Genomic DNA, 19,178 nt, shown 5'->3' with positions numbered 1-19,178 from the left:
CAACCATCCACCCATCCACCCAACCATCCACCCATCCACCCAACCATCCACCCATCCACCCAACCATCCACCCATCCACCCAATCATCCACCCATCCACTCAACCATCCACCCGTCCACTCATCCACCCAACCAGCCACTTGTTCACCCACCCACCAACCCACCCATCCACCAACCCACCCATCCACTCAACCATCCACCCGTCCACTCAACCATCCACCCATCCACCCAACCATCCACCCATCCACCCAACCAATTGTTCACCCACCCACCAACCCACCCATCCACCCAACCAGCCACCCATCCACCCAACCAGCCACCCATCCACTCAACCATCCACCCGTCCACTCAACCATCCACCCGTCCACTCAGCCATCCACCCATCCACTTGTTCACCCACCCACCAACCATCCACCCATCCACTCAACCATCCACCCATCCACCCATCCATCCATCCATCCATCCATCCACTCATCCAAGCAATCACCTCTTTGTCCAAGCAACCATCCACTTGTCCAACCACCCACCTGCCCGTCCACCCCCCCCATCCATTCAACCACTAATCCACCCATCCAACCAACCTTCCCCATCCACACAATTATTCACCCATTCACCCAACAATCCATTCTTCCTCCATTCACTCCTCTGTTTTAAAGAACTGGCTCACACAATTGTGGGGACAGGCAAGCCCCAAACATGTGGTTCAGGCCATAGGCAGTTGATCTTAAAGACCTGGCAGCTGCTTCAAGCACATGAAACATCAGGACAACTTCTAGAATAGGGTTTGACCACACAATTAGTTGTCATAGCCTCACCAGGGTGTCACACAAAAGGTACCAGCACAGCCAACAGAACTGGGACAGGACCCCATACTCCAGCATGGCCTCAGGGGAACTGGTGACATCTTCAGAGGGTACTTCCAAACAAAGCTATGTTCACAGATACCAGGGCTTAGGACTCGAATGTGTCTTTTGAAGGTCATAATATAACCCAAACATGTATGGAAAACCTTGCGACACTCTCAGACCAGCATCCAGCTCACAGAGGGGCTGTGTTCCTAAATGTATGAGTCAGGGGCCCAGTTTCTAGTCTCCCAGTGCTGAAGGATGTCCCCTCCCATGCTCTGCCCACCATCAGCCTGGCCACCAGCGTTACAGGTGCAGAGTGAGTGAGACTCTGTCTTGTTAGTCCCTAGGGCTCTCTGCAATGTTCTCTTTTAATGCCATGACCCCTGGCCTCCAGTCTGGGCTGTTATTTCCTTCTCATTTCAGTAAATACAAATGTCTAATAAAGCACGTGAAACTTCAAACACCTTCACACGCACAATTCAGGACATTAACTATGTTCAGCTCAACTACCATTATCTGTCCCCACTGCCTTTAACATTATCTTTCCCACTATCTTTAACAGCAGCTTAGTGCCCCTGAAGCAACAGAGCACACCTTCCCTCCCCTCTCTTGTCCCTGATGTTGTTGTCAGGTGCTGGTGAGTATGACCCATAGTGACCCTAACAGATCTGACTCTCATCCCATCCTCACAACCTCTGCCACATTTGAGCCCACTGCCACAGTCACTGTGTTCAGGTTCTTCGTCTCCCTCACTGGCCCTCTACCTTTCCAATCACGATGTTCTTCTCCAACGAATAGCCTCTTCTAGCAACGTGCCCAAAATATGTGAGATGAAGCTTTGTCATCTTTGCTTTCAAGGAGCACTCTGGCTGCATCTTCTCCAAGACATATGTATTGTTATTCTGGCAGTCCATGGGCTCTTCAGTACTCTAACCCCACACAGCAAGGATGCATTCATTCTTCTTCTCTCATCCTTACTCATTGTCCAGCTCCGCTGTCTTTGGTCACTACAAATCAGCCCCAGCCTCTGCCCAGGTGGCTGCTGTTGGTGTTGGGTGCCACTGACTTCCCCGCGACGCAGAGTGACCTTGCCTCGTCCTGTGCCATCCTCAGGACCTCTGAGAAGCTCCAGCCCCTCGTGACAGACATGGCAAACCCAGTTCAGCTGAGCTTTACAACGCTTGGGTTTTTATTTTTTTCTAAAACAACGTGAAGGTTTGTGGCAACCCCATGTTGAGTAATTTACTGTCACCATTATACTCACTGCGTGTCTCTTGTGACACATTTTGGTCATTCGCTTTTGCAGGATGCCATTACTCACTTCAAAGGTGACACAGTCCAGTGGCAGCACAGCTTTGAAACGCACCAGGACGCCCATGTGACTCGCCTTCCTGCAGTGGTCTGGGATGTCTCGAGGGGTCTGTCTGCATGCTGCTCTATTCCAGACGTTTCTCAGCCCAGGCTGGGGGGTGGTGCAGAGGATGAAGTGCTCCACTGTGGTGGAAAGGTGGGACTTACTCAGAGGAGCCGCGGAAGAAAGGCCTGGTGATCTGCTTCTGAAAGGTCACTGCCTTGAACCCTCTGGGCAGCAGTTCTGCTCTGACACGTGGGGGTGCCTGAGCTGGGGCTGACTGGGCGACAACAAGAAGTTTACAAGTGGGACTGTCCAGTACGCGTCCTTCTGTGCTCCCTTCTGTCGACAGTGTCTCTGAGGGCTGTCCATGATGTGACAGGAACCAGGTTTCACGTCTCCTGTGCCTGAGTGATGCTCCACACCGGGTTCATTCTCGTCTCCTTTCTCTGGAGAGTTCAGCCGCCCCTTCTCTCAGGGGTAGGGTTTCTAGGGGGGCAGTCAGTGGTCTTGCTTCCCTGGCTGAGGGTATGGGGCTCAGTGTCCCCATCCCACTGGGTCAGTCTCCACGGCTGCTGGCTGCCCCTTGTCCACACACTTCTCATCTCATATTTGTTGCTGTGATCTGTCCTTGGGGGTGTAAGCCTTTTAAAACTTCTCTTCATACAGACTAAGAATGTTCTGGAACTAGATAGAAGGTGGGGACTCTGTGATTTGACCTTGAGTCTGTCCCACCTGAATTTAAAAACCAACTGAGGAACAGGTTTGAGGCCTTGACCACTAATGAACGAAGACCAGATTAGCTGTGGGAGGCTATCAAGATTCTCACCACTGGGTCAACTGGAAGCACCATGATGGATGGAGAAGATACTGAGGTTGTTAACAGTTACAGCCTGCTCAGCTCCACAATCATCACTCTGGGTACTAGCAGTCAGGAAAGCAAAGGACAAACTGCATTAGGTAAATCTGCTGTCAGGGACCCTTCCAGAGTACTGAGAAGTAACGATGTCAGTCTAGAGACTAAGGTGCACCCGATCCAGGCCATGGTCTTTGTAATTACTTGATATACATCAGAGAGCTGGACAACGACTAAATATGACTGATGTCTTTGAGTGGTGTTGCTGGAGAAGAGTCTTGAACAGACTTGGAGAGGGTGAAACCAAGTTTCTTCTTAGAGGCTAGGATTTTGAAGCTTCATCTCACATACTTTGGGCATATGGCCAGGTGGGACCAATCGTTGGAGAAGGACATCATGCTGGGAAAGATGGATGGGCAACAGAGGAAGGGAAGACCCAGATGAGATGGGGTAGATACAATAACTAGGGCAATGGGGGTAGGTATGTCAGAATCAGTGAGACTGGCTCAGGACAGGGCAGGCTTCAGAGCTGTTGTATGTAGGGTCGCTATGAGTTGCTGGCAACTCAATAGTACATAACAACAACAACAACAACAACAACATCTATTATGTTATGAGGAGCTCTGGTGGACTAGTGGTAAGATAAGAAACTGAGCTGCAATCTCAAAAGCACACGGTTCAAATCTACCAGCTGCTCCAGGGAAGAAGGATGCGCAATCTCCTCCCTTGTGATTTACGGCCTCTGAAAACCCGCTGGAGGGTCAGCTATGGGTCAGTTCCGACTTGATGGCACACAACAACGACAACAGTATGCCCTGGGTCTACCTCAGCAAACTACGGTAGATCATAAGAGCAGGAAGGTGGCAGGATGGTTTTTTTCCCCAGGGTCTCCTGTCTTCTGCCTCTGGCCACTCTCCTATCGCTCCTGTTAGTGGAAGATGTTCATTTCCTTTCTCCGTCACCTAGTGGTGAGGAAACCTGGGTTTGATTCCCGGACAGTGCACCGTCTGTCACTGGAGTTTCGTGTGTTACTAGGACACGGAGCAGTTTCTTCAGAGCGTCTATTCCAAGACAGGCTTTCAGAAACAGGAGATGCTGTGACCCATGTGGGCCCGAGTCACTGCTGATCCAGCCAGTGTTCTGCTGTTGAGCGTGAGGTGCCCCTGAATTGGGGCCTCCCCTGCAGCCACCGCCACCACTGCCACTGCCTCACCCAGGAGAGCTGAGCAGCCAAGCAGCCCCCTCCTGAGCCCTCCCCTCCTGGGTCCTCCTCTCCTGTGTCACCTCCTCCGTCCTCCCTCCTACAACCCTCCTCCTCTCTTGCTGTCTTCCCCTCCTGTGTCATCTCCTCAGTCCTCCCCATCTGTCCTCCCTTCATGAAGTTCTCCGTCCTCCCTCATGCCATCCACCTCCTTCTATCCTCCCCCTGTGTCCTCCCCTCCCGCTGTCCTCCTCTCCTGCATCCCCCGCCTCCTCCCCTCCCGAGTCCCCCCCCTCAGCTCCCCTTCCTGTGTCCCCCCTCCTATGTCCTCGCCTCCTGCGTTCCCCGCTGCGTTCCTCCCCCGCCTCCTGCCTCCCCCTTCTGTCCTCGCTTCGTGCATTCCTCCCCCCTCCTCCCTCCTGCGTCCTCCCGTCAGTGAGGCCTCTTACCTGTAGAAGGACCACTTCAGCAGGAACTGGCGAGCGGCCTTGGGGAAGCTGGGGCTGCCGGCATGCTGCTTCAGGACCTGCGTGACCACGTTGTCCAGCCAGCTGGCCCACTGGTCCAGGGAGCTCTGCTGCTGCAGGGTCAGCTTGAAATCGTGCTCCAGCTGCTGCACCAGGCTCTCCTCGCACTGACACACCCACGAGGCTTGCTCCTGCGCACGAGTGAGGCGACGTCACCACGCGTGCAGTGACCCCGCCCTGCGAGGGCGCGCTCGCCCCGCCCCTCCGGCCGCCACCCCAGCGCCAGGCGGACCCTGTGCTCGCCCTCCATCTGTGAGCCCAGCGTGGTCAGCACCTGTTCACCTGCAGGCCAGGCAGGGAGGCCACCTGGCTCCTAGGGACCTAAGTGTCCAGGCCTCTCGAGGAAGCAGCTTTGTTACAGTGTCCGCCGGCTGGTTTGTAAGTGGTCAGTTGCCCTTGTAAACATGTATGTATGCTCTTTTCTGTCACCGGGGCTGTGGTGTATCTGGGGTAGAATTCTCGCCCTCTATGCGGGACTCAGGCTGGATCCTAGCCCGTGTGCACCTCCCGCCCGCCTGGAAGTGGAGGCTTGCTGTGCTGCTGAACAGCTTTCAGAGGAGGGTCCAGACTAAGATGAGTTGGAAGAAAGGCCTGGCAACCAGCTTCCAACAATCGGTCAGTGAAAACCCTGAGGAGCTCAGTGGTCCCACCTGCCACCGATCATGGGCGGGGCAGGATCTGAAACGTGTGCTCAAACCATGTGTGGGGCTGGGACCAGCTGGAGCGATGCCATCAGCAAAACTAACAACTACAACATCAACAATCCCAACAGCACGGGAGGGAGCGCTGGGGGCAGCTAACCCACAGCAGCACCTCTGGGGGTTCGAATCCACCCTCTTCGGGAGGATGATGGGCAGTCTCCTCGAGTGCAATTTACAGCCTCTGAAACCCCGCGGGAGGGTCAGCTACGAGTCGTTCCTACTCCACAGCAATGAGTTTGACTGGGAGTATTTTTAATTCATTAGTAAGTCTCTTTTTTGGGGGGGGAGGGAGAGTGGGCTATATTTTACTTTTTGAGCTCTGGTGGCCCAGTGGCAAGAAGCTGCACTGCAGTATCTAAGGTACACGGTTCGAGGCCACCAGCTGCTCTGCGGGAGAAGGATGGGCAATCCACAGAAAGAAAAATAACCAGTTAACTAAACTCCTTCCGAACTGCTGATACTCATTCATCTTGGAGGAGAGGAAATCATACTGTTGCACGTTTCACACAGCCGCCCCCCCCCCGCCCCCCATGTCTTTGTACAGTGGCCATTCTGTAAAGTCTGTGTGCGCGGATACAACCATGTGACCTTGAACCTGCATTTGTCCGGCAGGAGTGGGGGCGGGGAGAGCACTCGGGCCCCAGGCCTGGTCCTGCTCCTCGGCGGCCATGGGGAGTCACCTGCACGTTGGCAAAGTCCACGCGGTTGAGGTCGCTGAGCATCTGGTTGATCTGGGACGTGTTCTGCAGCACCGCCCGCGCCGCCTGCGCCAGGTGGTTGAGCGACGTGTACCTGCGCAGCGTCTGGGCTAAGGCGCTGACCACGCCCACCTGCGGGACACGCGCGGGCGGAGGGTCAGGCCGGCAGCCGCGCAAGTGCAATGCCACCCTGCGAGGTCCTCACCGTGCCACACACCGGGACAGATGGGCCGTGGGTTCGGGGCGCCTGCGCCCTCTGTCCGTGTTCTCTTGGCCCTCCGGGTGGATGTTCGAATCCAGATTCCTGGACTTTATCCCCAGATCCACCGGCTCAGAGACACTTTGGGGTGGGGGCTGGTGATCTGCACTGATAACAACGACCAGGGAGACTCTGAGGTGCCTGGGTGGCACAGTGCTTAAAACACTTGACTCAGTGGTTAGAACCCACCAGCTGGTCAGTGTGTCAGCTGGAACCCCGAGGGAGCAGTTCTCTGTCCCATGGGGTCGTGATGAGTGGGAACGGATATTTTGGGTTTAGGTTATTGTTACAAAACATGGGTATTTGAGAATCGCAGGTCTAATGGATCAATCCCAAACTGCAGAGGGCAGAGCAGGTCCATTGAGTCCCTGCATGGCACAGATGGTTAACATGCTTGGCAGCTAACCAACAGGTTGGCAGTTCAAGTCACCCAGAGGTGGACTTGAAGAGGCCTTGGAATAAAGGCCTGCTCAACTACTTCCAAAAAGTCAGTCATGAGAAAACCCTATGCAACTCAGCTCTGCTCCGACACACATCAGGGTGCACTGACTTGAAGTCAACTTGATTGACAGCAACTGGCTCTGGCCCAGCTCCCAGCCGGCAGAGCTGGGGCAACCAGCAACACGGGCCCAGCTCCCTGCTGGCAGAGCCAATAACATGGGCCCAGGGCCCAGCGGGCAGAGCCAGGACAGCCAGCAGCATGGGCCCAGCTCCCAGCCAGCAGAGCCGAGAGAGTGAATAGCTCCCAGCTCCCTTGTTCCTGGGGACCCCAAGCCCTGCCCTGACCAGTTACCTTGGTCTGGATGACCTTCTGGGGAAAGTCACTCATGGCATTTGTCAACCAGCCTTCTAAACTCTTGGCGAAATTACGGATGGCCTGTGTCAAGGTACCTGGAGGAAACCATGAGATCGACTGTGAGCAAGGCCACACCTCCCTACTAGAGTGAGGATTCAGTGACAAAGGCAGTGACATTTCCACCCACGAGGAAATCACAACATAGGGAATCACAAGGACAACCAAGAATTTAGGACATGGAGTGAGAATTATGGGCACTGAGTCAGAGGAACAGCTTAGTGTCACCTATTCCCATCCATCCATCCATCTACCCACCCACCCATCTATCCATCACACAGAGAAACGCAGAGCAGACAGAAACACTCCACCACCCCGAAGCTGATCCGCACACCCGCAGGGACCCTGCAGGACAGGGCAGACTGGCCCATAGAGTTGGCAAGGCAGAGAGCCACATCTGGGTTCGAATCCCCAACCTTGTGTTTCACAGGCAAGTGTTGAACCACCGTGCCACCAGGGCTCCATAAGCCTTAACACAGAGATTCTAGTGGAGCATGATATGAGATCGAACCATTTCCTAGTTACACAGCCAGAGGACAAACGGGCTAGCTTTGCTATTTCCAATTTTCTGGCAAAAGGAAGTGTGCAGTGAAGATCCTGGAACAGGACTGAGATGCACGGCCTCTACAGACCCCCGGCGAGGCGTCACTTCCCGAGTGTGAGGTGCCGATTTGTCAAGAGGCGGCTTTCTGCATGTCTTGCATTTGGGACAGCACTGGCTGAGGCTACTGAGATCCCAGGAGAGGGAGCCAAGCGGATTAGGAGCCTGCAGGGCTGACAGGAGGGCGCCTCCCACCACAGGCCAGGCCAGCCTGTGCCTGCTCGCTCTCTCTGGGGCCACAGAAAGGAAAAGGGGGAGGTGGGAGAACTCCTGGTGCGGTGAGCAGTTATCACGTGTGGATGCTCTATGCCCCACTAAAAAACCTAGTGTGTCCCTTAGACACAGGAACAACAACAAATTAGCCCACTCTACTGTTAACCAAAAGGTTGGAGGTTCATATCCATCCAGAGGTACCTCCAAAGAAAGGCCTGGTGATCCACTTCCCAAGCTCAGCTACTGAAAATGCCCAAGAGCCCTGGACTGACACACCTGGGGGGGCGGAGAGCTGGAGTGGGCTCAGCGGCAGTCAGGGGCATGGACAGAGGGCTGAGAGCGGGGGGAAGAGCGAGGAGGGGGCCGGGGCGGGCGAGAGGCCTTACTGGGCACAGGCCGCAGCACGTCGGGGATGAGTGTCTCCACCAGCGCCTGGTACAGGATGTGGTCGCAGCTCCGCATCCACTTCAGGATAGGCTCGTATTTGCACAGAGAAATGAGCTTGTCCTTTGGGATGGTGGCCACTTCAGGCTCTTCTTCACTGCAGGGAAATGGGGAGGGCAGCTGAGAACTGGGGTCCGCTCCGCGGGCACCAGCTCCGGCCCTCTACTGGGCAAGGGAACACCACGTAGCAGGTTCAAGCCCAGTCTCGGTGCTCTGGCTCTGCCCAGTGTGCTGCTCAGACGGCTGGTCTTGGTCTGTGTCCGTGCTCTGCATGAGGCCTCTGTGACACATTCCTGTGGTTGCAGGTCACCTCTATTTGGGGGAGCAGTCAGGCCACCACTAAAACCACTCATGTGGAAGCAAAGTCTGGTCTGAAGAGGGTCAAATGGGTGACAAGGATTTGCGATGCGCCCAGGCCTGCTTTTAGCCACCTCACTGCTTTTCAGCACTCGACAGTGAATCCTGCCTCGCGTGCACTCACGGAGCCCTGGTGCTGCCACAGGGCGGCGCTGAGCGGCCAGCCGGGAGGGCGGGTGTGAGCCCTCCCAGCTCCTTGGGAGAAAGTTCCTGCAGAAGACCACAGCCAAGAATACCTGTCACCCAGGGTCACCAGGAGTGGGGAAATCTACCTGATGGCCCCTAAAAGCCACCTAAGAGCAAGAGCTTCAGAGACCTGATGGGGAAGGAGCTGTGCTGCCGACTTGAAGGCATGGGGTTCGAATCCACCAGCTGCTCTGAGAGAGAAAGATGGGCAGTCTCCTCCCACGCGATTTACTGCTTTAGAAAATCTGCTAGAGGGTCGGCTCCAATTCGCCTCCACAAAACGCTGCCGCCACCACTGTCTATAGAGTTTTATGCTTTCTAAACAAACAGATTCATCCTGGAGAGGGTTAAACCAGGCTGCTCCTTGGAGGCAAGGATTCTGAGGCTCCATCTGACATACTTTGGACATGTTGTAAGGAGGGACAGGTCCTTGGAGAGGAACATCATGCTTGGGAGGGTGGAGGGAGAGGGCAGGAGGGGAAGACCCTCTATGAAGTGGATTGATTCAGTGACTAGGGTAATCGGGATGGGAGTGTCAGAGGCAGTGCGATTGGCACAGGACAGAGCAGAGTTTAGGGCTGTTGTACATAAGGGTCGCTATGAGTCGCAAGTGACTTGACGGCACATAACAACAACAACAACAACAACAACAACAAAATTTACATAGACAGAGTGATGGCAACAATAGGTCAAGTGTGTCTGAGATTGTGAGGACAGCACAGGACAGGACGGGGTTCAGGTCTGTCATTCACAGGGCGGCTACGTGGAACCTGACAGCACCTAACAGCATAATTTACGTATAGTGTTATATAACAATCTATATACTCTATGTGGAAAAGTAATAAATCACGTCCATTGCTTTCTTCTCTTGCTCATGGTGACCCCACAGAACAGGGGAGACTTGCACCCCCTGCACTTACTAGGCTGGATCTTTACAGAAACAGACTGATTGGTCTTTGTCCTACAAACGGCCAGTGGAGTTGAGATATTTGAACTGAGAGCTTTAACCATCACACCAGCAGGGCCTATTGTGTTTTATAGAATCTATTAACATAACACTCTAGGCACCGGTAGCCAGGAAATTAAAAGACGTATTGAGATGGGAATGTCTGCTGTTAGGGACCTCTCTAAAGTACTGAAGAGCAACGGCGTCTCTCTGGAGACTAAGGTGCGCCACTTGTCATGCATCAGAAAGCTGGACAATGACCAAGGAGGATAGAAGGAGAATTGATGCCTTTGAGCTGTGGTGCTGGAGAAGAGTACTGAATGTACCATGGACTGCTAGGAGAACAAACAGATTCATCCTGGAGAGGGTTAAACCAGGCTGTTCCTCGGAGGGAAGGATTCTGGGGCTTCATCTGACATACTTTGGACATGTTGTAAGGAGAGACTGGTCCTTGCAGAAGGACATCATTCTTGGTAGGGTGGAGGGACAGTGCAGGAGGGGAAGACCCTCTATGAGGTGGATTGATTCAGTGACTGGGATAATCGGGATGGGAGTGTCAGAGACAGTGCGATTGGCACAGGACAGAGCAGAGTTTAGGGCTGTTGTACATAATGTCACTATGAGTCACAAGCGACTCGAGAGCACATAACCACAACATTAACATATGACGTGATATTATATACGTGTGTATGTACACACACACTGACTAGGGAGCCCTGGCGGCCCAGTCTGTAGGCCGTTGTTCTGGTGACCCACAGCGGAGGCCTCTCGTGACTGGAGTCCACTGGTGGTGCTAAGGGAGAGAGATGGATAGTCTCTTCCCGTGTAAGTGATAGTCTGAAAACCTGCTGGCAGGCAGCTGCGTTGGTTCCGACGTGTCGGCAATGTGAACGAGTGATAAACGACAGGGAGTAAGCTTGTGTCTAGCACGTAAGGGGAACTTGAGCACCAATTCTTAGAAAGTTCACACACTTGTTGGGTGTATTTACACATGGAATTCTGGAGCAGGCATTGGGAGGTGGCACCAGAGGGTTTGTGGGGGTCCTGGGCTGGTGGTGTCAAGTAGGTAGAAGAGGCCACGTGGGAGCAGGTCACCTGGTGAGTGTGGAGACACCTTGAGGATGGGTGACAATCACCTGGCAGGTGTGGAGACACCTGGCAGGGTGGACGACACTCACCTGGCAGGTACGGGGGTGGGACTGTCACTGGTGGCCTTTGAGCTCCAGAAGGCGAACCAGAGCTTCTCGACGTAGTGGAACTGCAGGCTCATCACGACATCCAGCGTGGCCTGTGGGCAGAGGGCTGGTGAGCAGCTCGGACGGGGGGTGGTGATGGAGGGTGCACAGCAGCCCACAGCCTCATCACAGGGAGGTGGCTCAATGGGCAGACACAGCCAGCCCCCTCCCTGTGTTGCCTGGAGCACCAGTGGTGGCCCGTGCCCAGTGGCCCCAGTGGGTGGTCACCTCGCAGTGCCGCCTGTAGGCCAGCTGCAGGACCTTGACGTCGTGCAGTGTAAGGTCCCCCTGCAGCAGCACGTTGCCTAGCTCCAGGGCCGGGAACTCTGGGAAGACGTGGGAGACATCTGCGGGAGGAACGTGTGTCAGAGTGGAGGGTGAGCTGGGCGCTCGTGGCCCCTGGCGTCGGGGTCTGTCAAAGCTCTGCGGACAGTGTGCGTCTGGCGGGTGCCAAGCTAGTGTGAAGCCCCAGGACGAGAGCATACTGCTTCATGATGGGGAGCTGGTGGAGAAGCCTCACTTTTAGGGAGGCCTGAGCACTCTGAGGTGTCCCCTGGTGGTGCTTAACAAACGGTCATGCATTCAGCTGATGCCGAAATGCTGAAGGTGCCCGTCCACCAAAGGAACCTCAGAGAAAGGCCTGGCTGTCTACTTGGAACAGTCAGTCGCTGGGAAAAGCTCTGGGTGCGCCTCGCCCCGACATGGCTGCGCACAGCAGGCTTCCCAGTACTCTGATCTCACTTAAAAGTTCCATCTTGGCGAGCTCTGGTGGCCTAGTGGCAAGAAGCTGCGCTGCGATCCTTAATGAGGTGCGTGGTTCGAATCCACCAGATGCTCCGCTGGAGAAGGAGGGGCAATCGCCTCCAGTGCCAGTCGGATTCGATTTGACGGCACACAACAACAACAACGTAGTTCTGATGGAATCATGCCCACTAACCACCCTCTCTGACTCCTCCAAAACATGTCGTAAATTGAGCTCTGATCGCTTCGTTGTAAGAAGCTGGTTGCAATCCCAAAGGAACATGGTTCAAATCCCCCAGGTGCTCTGTGGAGAAGGATGCACTCCTGTGTGACTGCCCATCCTTCTCCCATGGCGCAGCTGGTGGAGGAAATCCATTTCCGTTTGTTAAAACCACCTACTTTGGACATTCCTATTGCAGCAGTGCTGGGGAACTTAGAGACTTATGTAAAAACACGACTCAAGTCACATCTCTTCAGAGGCTGTTGCAACCCAGGCAGCTGACTGGACTTCGAGGCTGTCCGGCAGGTCCTGCCCCCAGGATGGCAGGGGGGTGCTGCGAGGGTGGTGACGCAGGGCCAGGCGCTCTCACCTATGTACTGCTGGTGGTGCTGGCTCTGGGCGGCCATGGCCTGCTCTGGCGTGCTGTGCAGGCTGCTGCTGGCGCTGCTGTCCCCGAGGCTGTCCATCTTCTGGGCTGGCCGGTACCTAGGCAGATGTCACCCTGAGCGCCAGCAGCATGGCCCTGGATGGACCCAGGGTTCAGGGGATACAAGCCCTGTAGGGTTGCTCATGGGCGCACGTGTGTGTCCGTACTATTTACAAAGCTCGTCCTCCCTGACGCACCTCAGAGTTCTGTCCTAAGCACTTTCTCAGAAGTCAGTTCTGACTTAAATCTAACACTTTTTAAAAAAGGTTTCATTATTGCTTATTACCTGTAGCCTCCCCCCATTATACTGGTTTGCATACAAAATTCATATATGTTGTGTTTCATATTACCTGTATTTAAAAAACCCAAGCTTTGTCTCTGGGGATTGGAAACACATCGGAGAATGAGGACATCAGTAAATTACGTGCAGTGACACTGTGCGGCTGTGCCTGTCCTGTTGCCAAGGACACGCAAACAGAAGGGCTGGCCTTCCACTGGGTGTCACGCAAACGGTCAGGGGACGGCCTGTGTAAGGCGTGCTTGCCACTCTGTTTGGCACACAGTTCATTCAGTGACGTTAATTAGACTCCCTGTGCTGTGCAACCACACACACACACACACACACGCGGTATTCGTCACCCTAAAGAGAAGCCTGGGGCCATTTAACCGGTAACTCCCCGACAGCTTAGCCCTTCCTCCTTTACCCAACCCTGACCTCGACTCCTGACCCTACTAGCTGGCGGCCCAAGTTCAGCCTGTGAGCTTTCTGTTCTCATCGTCAGGGGCCAAGTAGACTCCAACACACAGAAACCACGCAGGACATAAACTGGCTGCCCTAAGGGGGCCCCAAGGCTGTCGTTATGTAGGAGAAGACGGCCACATCTTTCTCTTGCAGTGGACTCAAACAGAGACATTTTGGTCAGCGCTGAGTACTTTGAGCCCTGTACCACCAGGACGCCTTCCTCCATCCCCTCTGCTGTAACCACTGATGCCCCTTCTCTGTGTCTTTGCCAGAACCCCACATTAGCGGGGTTCACGCTGTGTGGAGCTGCCTGTCTCTTTGCATCAGCCAGCAGATGATGTCCTCAAGGTCCATCCACATGGTGACAGGCATCAGGCCCTCACTGTCCTCAGTGGCTGAAGGACACCCACTGTGGTCGTCTGCTGAGGGACACTTGGGTTCTGCTTATTGTGAATAGTTGGATTAGCATCTGCATGTCGAAGCACAGACATCCCTCCGCCATGGGGTCTAAAGGAAATTCCAAGGATTCCATCTTGCCTGAGGCGGGAGGTGAGAGGCAGCTCAAGGCCTGCACAGACAGAGCCGGGCAAGCCCAGCCAGGAGGGGCTTCCAGGGTTGGTGGGTCTCGGAGCCCAGGTGCAACCTGGGAGGGGGCAGGTGGCTGGTGGGTACAGGTCAGGGCCAGCCAAGGGGAGAGGGGGACCTGAGGGTGGGAGGAGGGCCAGATCGGCTGGGCAGCTGCTGACCTGGTAAAGGCAGGAACATCTGACCAAGACCACATCCACGCTACCTTTTCCAGTGTCAGTGACATGGCCTGAGGGAGGTGGTCACAGTGGGGCTGGCGGAGTGTTCATAGACTGACTTTTGGAAGTTGATAGCCAGGCCTTTCTTCCTCATCTGCCTTAGCCTGGAAGCTGTGCTGGAAACAATTTAGCATCACAGCAATACTCAAGTCTCCACTGACAGATGGCTAGTGGCTGTGTGAGGTGAACCAGCAGGGACTCGAACCCAGGTCTCCCATGTGGAAGGCGAAGGTTTTAGGTTAAAGAAGCATTTCCCAAACTAGTGCCCTGCGGGGCTTCTAGAAAGTGCCACGAGGTCGGAAGACCACAGAAGCAAGCAGCTGTGTGGTCCATGTCTGCAGAAACCAAGGCTCCGATTGACTGTGGTCACACCTGTGAGCGCCTCCAGGGCTCCTGGAGGCTTTTCCGTAAGCTGTGACTTCCACGGTCAACCACGAATCACGGGGTGCTTCACAGCATCCACACGGGGCTTTCGAGTCACAGGCATGGTCACGTGGTGGGGAGCTGATGTGGTCCCACCCCCATGTGCTTACAATCAGAGCTGTTTACACTCTGGAGTGGGAATCAGGGTGGGAGAGGGACATCTGGGGAGAGGGGTGTCCTGGAAGCCTTCCAGGGAGCCGACATTTGACTAGGTTCTTAAACCAAAGGCTGGCAAACTGCATAGCCTGTGGGCCCAGACCGGCCCACCGCTTGTGTTTGTAAATAAAGTTTTATTGGCACACGGTCTTGCTCATTCAGCTCTATCATCTTCTATAGCTGCTTCTGTGCTACCATGGCAGGCTTTAACTCTGGCAACAAAGACGGTCAGGGCCGCAAAGTCAAAAACACTGACAGTCTGGTGCTTTACAGCAAAAGTCCACTGATTTCCGAGGAGCTTTGTGAAGAACATCCCAGAAAATGACCAGGTCTTTCCAGGTCTTTCCAGGCTCAAAGGCTCGGGCAGCAGCAGTTACTTAAGCACCTTCCTCCTGACACAGGCTACCTGGAGTAACTCTCCGGACCATTGCATGTGTCTAGTTTTCACTGATTTCTCTGTCTGCAGTGGTATTCACCGTGGGGCGGGGGCATTCCTGTGCCAGTGTGCCTCAGCGCTGGTGCCCAGTCATGAGGCAGATCCTTTCTAGCTGTGGTTATGAAGTAGATCAGTGTGATTCAGTCGTCCTCAGGTAAGGCAGTCCCACCTCCGAAACATGGTGGGCCCTGTCCAATTGGGCGGAAAATCTTAAAGAGCCCAAAGGGAGTTTCCAGGGCTGTGTTCCTCCAGACTGGAGATAGACGTTTCCCCAGGACATTCCTCAGTCCCCCATTCCCTGACCAGTGGATTCTGGGACACAAGCCTGCAGGCAAACCCAGCCTGTCTGTCCTCTGACCTACAGATTTGGGACCCACCCTTCCCCCATTCAACTCTTGTGAGTCACTTCTTGAAGTGAACCCACCCCTTCTGGACATATGTGTGTATAAACATATAGAACACCAGAGGAATGTCTATCTGTGTTTCACTGACTATGCAAAAGCATTTGACTGTGTGGATCACAACAAATTGTGGCTAACCTTGTGGAAAATGGTATTGCATTTGATCGTGCTTATGCAGAACCTTATAGCTGGACCTGGAAGTCCTTAGAACAGAGCAAAGAAATACTGTATGGCTCAAAATCAGGAAAGGAGTGCATCAGGGATGCATCTTGTCTCCATATCCTTTCAATCTATACACAGAACAGATCATTTGGGAAGCTGAGCTTTATGAGGAGGAACGTGGCATCAGGATTGGAGGAAGACTCATCAACAACCTGCGTTATGCAGATGACACAACCTTGCTTGCTAAAAGTGAGAAGGACTTGAAGCACTTGCTGCAGAAGGTCAAGGACTGTAGTCTTCAATATGGATTGAAACAATATCAAGAAGACAAAGATTCTCACCACTGGGCCAATTGGAAGCACCATCATAGATGGAGAAGAGATTGAGGCTGTTAGCAATTACAGCTTGCTCAGCTCCACAATCAACACTCTTGGCACCAGCAGTCAGGAAATCAAAAGACAAATTGCACTGGGAAAATTTGCTGTCAGGGACTTTTCCAGAGTATTAAAAAGCAACAATGTCAGTCTCGAGACTAAGGTGCACCTGATACAGGCCATGGTCTTTGCAATTACTTGCTATGCATCAGAGAGCTGGACAATGACTAAGGATGACAGAAGAAGAATCAATGCCCTCGAGTTGTGCTGCTGGAGAAAAGTCTTGAACATACCATGGACTGTCAAGAAAACAAATATGTCTGTCTTGGAGAGGGTGAAACCAAGTTTCTCCGTGAAGGCTAGGATTCTGAAGGATTCTCATATACTTTGGGCACATGGCCAGGAGGGATTGGTCCTTGGAGAAGGACATCATGCTCAGAATGGTGGAGGGACAGCGCAGGAGAGGAAGATTCCGGGCGAGATGGAGTGATACAGTAATTAAGGCAATGGGGATTGGTGTGCCTTAATCAGTGAGACTGGCTCAGGACAGGCAGGTTTCAGGGCGCTCCAAGTCAGAGGTGACTCGACGGCACATAACACCACCACCACTTGAACCTCATGCACTCCACACGTGTCAGAGTAGAGGTGAGCTCCACGGGGCCTTCAATGGCTGAGTTTTTGTGAGTTGAGCAGCTCTTTCCTCTGGGCGCTCTCAGACTGCCAACCTTTCTATTAGCAGCTGTTTTATCCATTGATGCCTCTTAGGGGTTTGCTCTGTGTGTACACGTTTGTGTATAAACACACACGCGCACTGTCTGTAACAGCCTAAGACAGTACTATTCACTAACGGTCACAATAAATTGGAGTAGACAGCACACAATACACACACACACTCACTGGTCTGTGTAGAGAGCTGTGTCTAGGGGAGGGACACACATACATACGCAAACTCTCAGACACACATTCTTTCTCTCTTACATCCATATACATTCTCTCTCTCTCTCTCTCTCTCTCTCTCTCACACACACACACACACGCACACACACGCACACACTCTCTTGTTCTCAGGTCTGTCTGTATGGACGCAGGTGTCTCAGCTTTCAGACGCTGGAGACCAGATGTGGCTGTGTCTCTAAGAAAAGAGTGGTTTGCCCCCACAATCCAGTGTCTGAGCCCCTGCGCCCCCGGGCCAGCCACCCACCTGGGCTTCTGGTGCACGGGCTGCTGCCGCATGGCCATGTACTGTGTGTCCTCCTGCAGCCCGTTCAGCGGCGAGTCTGGCTTCAGGCGGATCCCGTAGTAGTGATACTTGGAGTTGCCCCTGGAAAGCAAGACCTGGGATCAGCTCTGCACTTCATGGGGGCTCTCAGGCAGATGTTCCGGGGCTGTTCCGAGCTGGACAAGGGGCACAAATCCTGCCCTGCCCCCTGAAGAGTCACTGCTTGAATTTTGGTATCATAAAGGCTCCGAGAAGTCCTGCAGAGAGGGCCCTGGTCAGTTGATTTTGCTGAACTCAAATCCCTGTTGCTACTGGGCCAGTCCTGACTCCTGAGGAACCTGTGTCTGCAGAATCATGCCCCACAGTCGTCTCTGCTGGTGCTTGGAAGGAGATGACCAGGCCTACTTCTGCGCTGCCTCAGTCTGCATAGACTCAAATCTCGTGGGGAGCGAACTATTTGTATCACCCTGGGACTCAGGCAACCAAGAAACCCTGCCTTTAAAACAGCCTCACTATTATAGAAAATGTTAAAGGAAGAGAGAGAACAGACTTGTGCCCCAAGCCCTAGACCAGCATCCTCCAACCCCAACCCAGTATCATTGGGCCAGAACCAGCCCACAGGGCCCTCCCATGGCCTTTCAAAGGCAGTGGACGGCTCAGGAAGGGACTGGCCACCTTTCTCCTGCAGAGCAGCTAGTGGATTCGAACTACCACAGACGCACGGTCTTACGGTTGGCAGAGCGCCTCCCTGCAGACTCCGCCACCAGAGCTTCCACGTACGGGTCACAACGTGTGCATGTAACACGTGTGTATCCGTCTACCTGCGGGCTCTGTGTACAGTGGGTAAGGAGTTGTGCTGCCAACCCAAAAAGTGCTTGGTTTGAATCTACCAGCTGCTTTGGGGGAAGATGGGGAATTTTGTCCTGCGTGAGTTACAGTGTCTGAAAACCCTCTGAAGGGTCAGCCACGAGTGGGTTCCAACTCGACAGCACACCACCACCACCACCACAGTTAACTCCCTACAGATGAGGCCACCAGAAGCCTGTGTCAGCACCCAGAGGGGAGAACGGGCTGTGGTGATGCTGGCACCATGGCCAAACCCAAACCCAAACCCCCAGCCGCTGAGCCCACTCCCACCCCACCCGGTGCTGTGGGTAGCACTGAACCCCGGGGGATTTGCACAGCTGCCGTCTTTACAGAACCAGGTCACCAGGCCTTTGTTCCTCCCTCTTCCTCCCGAGGTGGCCTATTTTTAATGGCTAGGAATCGCTCTAACTCCAGGCTGGCCTGTGTGTGCAGAGTAGAAATGACCCATGGGGCTTTCCAGCCTGTGACCTTCTGGAAGCTGATTGCCAGGCCTTTCTTCCAAGGCTCTTCTTGGTGGGTCTAAAGAGGCAACTTTTCAGTCAGTCATTGAGCTCAAGGCCTTTGGGCCTGGGGCCTGGCTAACACGTGTGTGTGTGTGTGTGTGTGTGTGTGTGTGTGTGTGTGGCGCAACCAGGGTCAGGACAGTGTACAGGAGGAGGCCCTGACCCCTTGGCCCCGGGCTTGCCCAGCACCCACCTGGTTCCCAGGCGCCGCGTCCGCAGGCCCATGAACACCGAGCGGATGAGCTTCCCGAAGGAGGCGGCGTTGACGGGGTCCAGCTTGTGTTCCTGGCAGTGTCGCAAGTAGTGGTTGTACAGGGAGCTCCGGGGGAGGCTCACGCCCTCGGCCGTCTCGTAGTTCTCCAGCAGCCACTGGAGCTGGACAGGAGACAGGTGCCCATTCGTCAGAGGCCGGCGTGGGCGCTCGGGCCC

At 54.2% G+C, this 19,178-nt stretch overlaps 1 protein-coding gene across 1 annotated transcript in view; it reads right to left on the bottom strand.

Moving 5' to 3' along the window:
- Nucleotides 1–19,178, bottom strand: part of RFX2 (regulatory factor X, 2 (influences HLA class II expression)) — a 49,287-nt gene that overhangs the window by 6,163 nt on the left and 23,946 nt on the right. The window contains exons 6-14 of the mRNA XM_006896428.1: nucleotides 18,943–19,124; nucleotides 17,362–17,481; nucleotides 12,607–12,722; nucleotides 11,504–11,622; nucleotides 11,219–11,328; nucleotides 8,494–8,648; nucleotides 7,234–7,331; nucleotides 6,164–6,313; nucleotides 4,705–4,913 (exon numbers count right to left, since the gene is read on the bottom strand). Coding sequence (XP_006896490.1) covers nucleotides 4,705–4,913; nucleotides 6,164–6,313; nucleotides 7,234–7,331; nucleotides 8,494–8,648; nucleotides 11,219–11,328; nucleotides 11,504–11,622; nucleotides 12,607–12,722; nucleotides 17,362–17,481; nucleotides 18,943–19,124 — 1,259 coding nt within the window. The remainder of the gene's footprint in view (nucleotides 1–4,704; nucleotides 4,914–6,163; nucleotides 6,314–7,233; nucleotides 7,332–8,493; nucleotides 8,649–11,218; nucleotides 11,329–11,503; nucleotides 11,623–12,606; nucleotides 12,723–17,361; nucleotides 17,482–18,942; nucleotides 19,125–19,178) is intronic.

The sequence above is a fragment of the Elephantulus edwardii genome, unplaced genomic scaffold (assembly GCF_000299155.1).
Source record: "Elephantulus edwardii isolate Elephantulus edwardi_28Jun2011 unplaced genomic scaffold, EleEdw1.0 scaffold00185, whole genome shotgun sequence".
Taxonomy (NCBI): domain Eukaryota; kingdom Metazoa; phylum Chordata; class Mammalia; order Macroscelidea; family Macroscelididae; genus Elephantulus; species Elephantulus edwardii.
The sequence above is the reverse complement of the archived record's forward strand: the minus strand, read 5'-3'. Positions and strand labels throughout refer to the sequence as shown.